This window comes from Arachis ipaensis, chromosome B08 (genome assembly GCF_000816755.2).
Source record: "Arachis ipaensis cultivar K30076 chromosome B08, Araip1.1, whole genome shotgun sequence".
Lineage (NCBI taxonomy): Eukaryota > Viridiplantae > Streptophyta > Magnoliopsida > Fabales > Fabaceae > Arachis > Arachis ipaensis.
In genome coordinates, this window is record NC_029792.2 from 116,540,710 (window position 1) to 116,546,403 (window position 5,694).

At 35.2% G+C, this 5,694-nt stretch overlaps 2 protein-coding genes and 1 long non-coding RNA gene across 5 annotated transcripts in view; 1 reads left to right on the plus strand and 2 right to left on the minus strand.

Moving 5' to 3' along the window:
- LOC107614044 (protein NRT1/ PTR FAMILY 5.4) overlaps window positions 1–2,272 on the plus strand; it is an 8,110-nt gene extending 5,838 nt beyond the window's left edge. Inside the window, exons 4-6 of one of the 2 annotated variants that reach the window (XM_016316259.2) lie at window positions 7–287; window positions 1,112–1,993; window positions 2,028–2,272. In XM_016316259.2, the coding sequence (XP_016171745.1) occupies window positions 7–287; window positions 1,112–1,993; window position 2,028 (1,164 nt within the window). In that variant the 3' untranslated portion in view covers window positions 2,029–2,272. Of the gene's footprint in view, window positions 1–6; window positions 288–1,111 lie in introns of both variants that reach the window. The other variant, XM_016316258.2, reaches the window with a different exon arrangement.
- LOC107611606 lies at window positions 2,541–3,709 on the minus strand. Its single transcript, XM_016313516.2, has 4 exons — window positions 3,669–3,709; window positions 3,027–3,262; window positions 2,731–2,946; window positions 2,541–2,630 (listed from the first exon to the last, which is right to left on the minus strand). Exons 2-4 carry the CDS (start codon window positions 3,213–3,215, stop codon window positions 2,556–2,558), a joined length of 480 nt encoding a protein of 159 aa, XP_016169002.1. The 5' UTR covers window positions 3,216–3,262; window positions 3,669–3,709; the 3' UTR covers window positions 2,541–2,555.
- Window positions 3,986–5,694, minus strand: part of LOC107614186 — a 4,015-nt gene continuing 2,306 nt past the window's right edge. The window contains exon 4 of one of the 2 annotated variants that reach the window (XR_001614304.2): window positions 3,986–4,501. This is a non-coding gene — a long non-coding RNA (uncharacterized LOC107614186). Of the gene's footprint in view, window positions 4,502–5,025; window positions 5,141–5,694 lie in introns of those variants that run through there. The other variant, XR_002352938.1, reaches the window with a different exon arrangement.

Sequence of the window (5,694 nt, forward strand, 5' to 3'; positions counted from 1 at the left end):
GAGCAGGACAATGTTGGATGGGGAGTAGGATTAGGAGTGCTGGTAGGAGTGCTGGCAATAGCGTTGGCACTTTTCTTGTTGGGAATCAATAGGTATAGAAAGGAAAGCCCACAAGGAAGCCCATTCACTAGGATGGCCCAAGTCTTCGTGGCGGCGGCGCGCAAGTGGCGCGTGAAGGACAAGTCCGGCCACACTGATTATTACTATGGGGTGGACGAGGAGGAGCATAACCAGCTCCATGATCATCAACTCAAATTTCACGCCTTGCAGCACACTCAACAGTGTAGGTAAGTGCCACTCTTCTCTATTTATAAATTCCTACAGAAGAATACCAAGTCTGTCTCTAAAAAGATTATAATACCGGACAACTTTTATCTTTCCCGAAGTCTTCGTTTCATTCTATCAAAGACTTATGAATTCATTGTAAAATTTTTCAAAACTAAATTGACCGGTTTTTGGAAGGAAGGTTACATTAATTATCCAATCCCATTGAATATTCATTGTGTGTGCATTGATCGGGCTTATTTGTGTTGATTTTTTTTCCTTCTTCAATAGTGGACGATTTATTTTGTGGTACGGTTAGAGACAAAAGAAAATAGTTAAAATTTTTCTCATTTATTGTAACAATTCATGAATATTAAATAAGATAAATTATAATTATTTTTGGCTAATTTTCTTTAATTATCAAATATTTCTGTATATATATATAATAAGAGTATTTTAGTCATTTTCAACAACAAAATTATTGTAGTAATTTTTTATTAAAAAAATATTAATTTAGACCAATTCAATACTTAATTTATCGATTTTTCGACCAAATCAATTTATATGATTTAATTTAGACAAAAAAATGGTTTAATTGCTTATATTTTATTGAATTTTAATTATTAAAAAACATCTTTAAAAAAAAAAACATTTTAAACATCTTTATCTAAATAACTCCCTTCATAATTTTATACATATAACATCTATAACTACACAAGACTAAATAAAATAACATTATTTGAGGTGATTTTGTTTTGTCTTGGAATCATTATTGTTATTTTGTTACGACACATTATCATAGAGGAAATACCCCTAAACAAAATTCTACTGTGTAAATTGTAAACAGCTTTTTGGACAAAGCAATGATCATAGATGAAGTTGATGCAACAAGCAAAACAAGAAATCCATGGAGGCTATGTTCAGTGACTCAAGTAGAAGAAGTAAAGCTTGTCCTTCGCCTAATCCCTATATGGCTAAGTTGCTTGATGTTCTGTGTTGTCCAATCCCAAGTCCACACATACTTCACAAAGCAAGGAAGCACATTAGTCCGTTCCATAGGGCCCCACTTCCAAATCCCTCCGGCATCCCTCCAAGGCTTCGTCGGAGTCTTCATCCTTCTGGCCGTTCCAATCTATGACCGGATTTTCGTCCCCCTGGCCAGGAAATTCACAGGCCATCCGGCCGGTATAACGGTCTTACAAAGGATTGGAGTTGGTCTAGCCTTGTCTATTTTGACCATGGTCGTGTCAGCACTCGTGGAGACCAAAAGGATTGGCGTGGCTAGAGACCACGGACTCATTGATGACCCCAAAGCAGTCATACCTATGAGCGTTTGGTGGATGCTTCCTCAGTACATGATAACCGGCGTTTCTGATGCCTTCGCAATCGTCGGCCTGCAAGAATTGTTCTATGATCAAATGCCAGATGCAATGAGGAGTTTGGGCGCGGCCGCCTATATAAGCATATTAGGAGCCGGAAGCTTTGCTAGCAATATAGTTATAGCTATTGTGGAGGACATAAGCTCAAGAAGCGGTGAAAAATGGTTGGGTAACAATATAAACAGGGCACACCTTGATTACTATTATTGGGTCTTGGCTGGATTAAGTGTTGGGAGTTTGTGTGTGTATTTGTTGATAGCCAAGTCTTATGTGTACAAAAAGGTGGATGAGGCTGAAAGAAGTAGCAACAATCAAGGTTTCAGATTCAGCAAATACCGTCCAAGAGTCTGATACTTAGAACTTAGAAGAAGAGTAAACCAAGATATCTATATGGTGTAGTTTCATCAATAATTACACCTTGGCTTTTAGTGCATGCATTGTTTCTTGTTTTATAAAATGTTTTAGGGTAAGGGTAACTGGGTAAGGTTTGGCACATTCAATGCATTGCCTTATTATGGTTACCTTAGTATTAGATATGATATCTTTGCTTTTGCAATTCTGCCCTTTGTCCATGTTTATATATGTTTAAGATAAAAGCAAATAGAATTGGCTACTGGATTCTTCTTACACACATAGAAGCATTTGTGATACATGCATGTACATTATATTTGGTCAAATACCGTATATATACCGCATACATGCAGAAAGAAGTTCAGCACACGCAATGTTCGGTTAAAAAATTTGGATATGGAAGTTTTTTTTGTGTTATTCACAAAGATGAAAATAAGAGGTGTTGAACCCAAGGTTAAAAAATTTGGATATAGAAGTTTTTTGTGTGTTATCACTACAAGAGAGGCGGGAATTGGCGGCGGTTTTTTCTTTGATTAGCGGCGGTTTTAAACCGCCGCAAAATCAAATGCCGGCGATTAATAGAATCGCCATGGATATGGGCGCCGATCGATTGACCGCGTTTTTCTTGCACTTCTCCTATTGGTCCATCCGAGACAAAGGGCGATTACAATATGATAGAAAAGGACTCAATGCAACATAATTGGTATTCTTGTGTAACAACGATACAGTATATTACCTTCGTCTCAGGTTTGGCGCGATAGTCAAGGTACCATCTCCAATGCTCTCGATCAATTCCCGGCGGTCGATTCTCAAGATTTTGTTCAGTCGTGAATGTTGGCTCATAAAAACGGTCATACAACCTCAGCCTTGTTTCCTTCCAAGACTTCCCCATACTTTTCAAAATATTTTTCTTTATAATTCCTTCGCTGTCTTCATCAAAGTGGAATATTTGCTACACAGATAATAATAATAATAATAATCAATAATTGTAAAAATAAGCAGATTTAATTTACCCGGGGTATAAACTTTTACCTTGACACATTCGTTATAGACCTTGTCTTTCGTAGTAATCTCACGCCAACTTGTTCTACAGATGGGAAATTTTCCAAAATCAGACCCCAACAGACCAAGCACGCCACTCAACAGTCCAGCTTCGTCCCCAATAGCTTGCTTTGCATTGTTGAACCTGAGCACGACCTTCCTACCGTTAGGCCGTTCCATAGCCTCCCTCACGCTTAATTTTGCCGGCTTGATTGTGCCGTCAGAATCTATAAGCCAAACATAACATTTACGTTGTAAACAGCATGTCATAAATTTATTATATAACATAATAATTTCAACATAATACCTTATTGTGCGCCTAGCAAAGGAAGCATGATGGATCAAACCAGCATAAAACATGTTTAAATTGGTACAGAATTGCAGCACTTGAAAAAAATTTAACAAAAACTGCTTGACTTTTATTGTAAAAAACTAAGTACAATGACAAACTTAAAATTAATTTTAAATGTGGGAGGCAAAAATTAAATTAGGGTAATAATTCAGAATATTTTTAAAATATTTTGATAGCCCACATAATATATTTTGGAATGACCGAATTAGAGTATATTGTAAGTTAATAATGGATGGAGCCTAAGTCATGTTGATGAAAGAAAAAATAATTAAATACCATACCGATGGTCTTAACCGCCCAAAACTCTGTAGTCTTGCGTCCTTTGCGTAAAATCAGCACTTTAAGTTCTAAGTTCCTTCATATATTTACTTTTATTCTTCTTAAAATCTCCAAAATAGCCAAGTGCATTTAACACTCCAATTCTTTTTTTTTTTTCTCTTTGTATTAACGTAAAAAATTGGCTAAAATGATAACAATATATAAAGTTTGAGTATTTGAATATATTTATACGAAACCTGACAATGAGTATGTTAGATTTATATTGTCCATATAATTATTGAACAAAGAAAGTGTCAATTGTCGTGAGCAAGTTTAATAAGTATATATCTGATAAGTATTACTAACATACTTATTAGCAATGAGTCATCCATATTTCATGATATTGTTATAGTGCATGTATAGTAAATTAACCAAATAGTAAAATCTTTAAAACAAGAACTACATAAAAAATTAAATATCAGACAGTGGCATGATAAATTAGTTATGAAAATATAATCTCCTTAATTAATATTGCATAGTTTTGTCTCGGCTATCATATGCAACCGGCCTCGAAGTTCTTCACCTAAACCAAAGCTTTCCCCTTAAGGATTTAAGTATCTTGTTGCCCACATAGCCAAGTGCCACGCATTCTTCTTCTCGGGAGACATTCCACTATAAGGATATTCATTCTCTTCGGGTGTTCTATTGAGGTCGTAGGACAACATTGAAGCCGTTCGTCCAGCAGAATCTTCGCCCTCAGAGATATCGGAGGAGACAACATTCTCTCCTTCCAATGAATCTGGAACCACCTCCACCAGGTCTTCAGATTCCTTTTGTATATTGTCTCGAGACATTCCTGACAGGTGCAACGTAGCCAAACAAGCTCAGATTAGGAAGAATTAGTGTGTGAATTGACTAATCAAAAGGCTTAACATTTAGAATCAATTGCTACTTTAATCAGACAACATTGGGATTATAATTAGTGAAGCCAAGGGGTGACCCCTACTTCAAATAAGCTGCAGATTGGGATTGAGACTCTATGCAACTCAACTAGGCCTGGCACCTTTAGAATTGATATAAAAACGATAAAATCTTATATGTACATGAAATTAGTTAGAGTGATAATATATATATAAGTCTGAATTCATGTACGTAGTTTTCTTCTCACTAGCGTCGTACGTATCAACACCGGCCCACAACTGCTTCAGCTCATCGATCAGGGGCTGTAGGTAGACATCTATGTCATTACCAGGCATTTTAGGACCGGAAATAATCATAGAGAGAATGAAGTTGGTTTGTTTCATGCAAATCCATGGGGTAGGTTGTACGGAATAAGAATCACTGGCCATATTGAGTACTTTGAACTGAGGTTTCCATAGGTTGTACGGAATAAGAATCACTGGCCATATTGCAAAATTCTGTGCTTTCTAAAAAATTACTGGGTGAAAGATTTGCTGGTTCCAAGTCCAAAAAGTGAAAAGAAAATAAAAGCTTCCTTAAAAATTAAAAAAAGAAAATAGAAATGAAAGTTAGATTTAAAAAATAATGAAAAAAAAATTATAACTAAACAGTCATGAAAAAAGAAAATAGCACTGAATTTTTTGAATTAGTATAAGCATAACAAATTGTCAACAGGCATCATGTATAGTGGAAAAATAAATTCAAGACTAATGTAATATACAAAGAATATATGCTGGAGTAGTGTTTGGAATTTGAAAGTCAAAAGTGGAGGTCAAAATGGATTTATCATGAAAAAGGAAACAGATTAGTTTATGATATGCTCTTGGTATTAACTGTTAATGCGAGAGATAGAAAGAGTAGAATTTTTGTTCTTTACTTGTTGAAAAGCTAAGCAATTGGTTTGGTTATGCCTATAAAATTATATATTAACTGAAACTACATGTGATCTAGTACATGATTGATCATTGATCTTAATCATAAAGCAATGAAAATTATTGAATAAAATTGGTCACGGATAATTAACTTATTATAAGATCTAAATCGTAACCTTAAATTATTGGCATAAAGTTATAATATTTGTTTAATTAA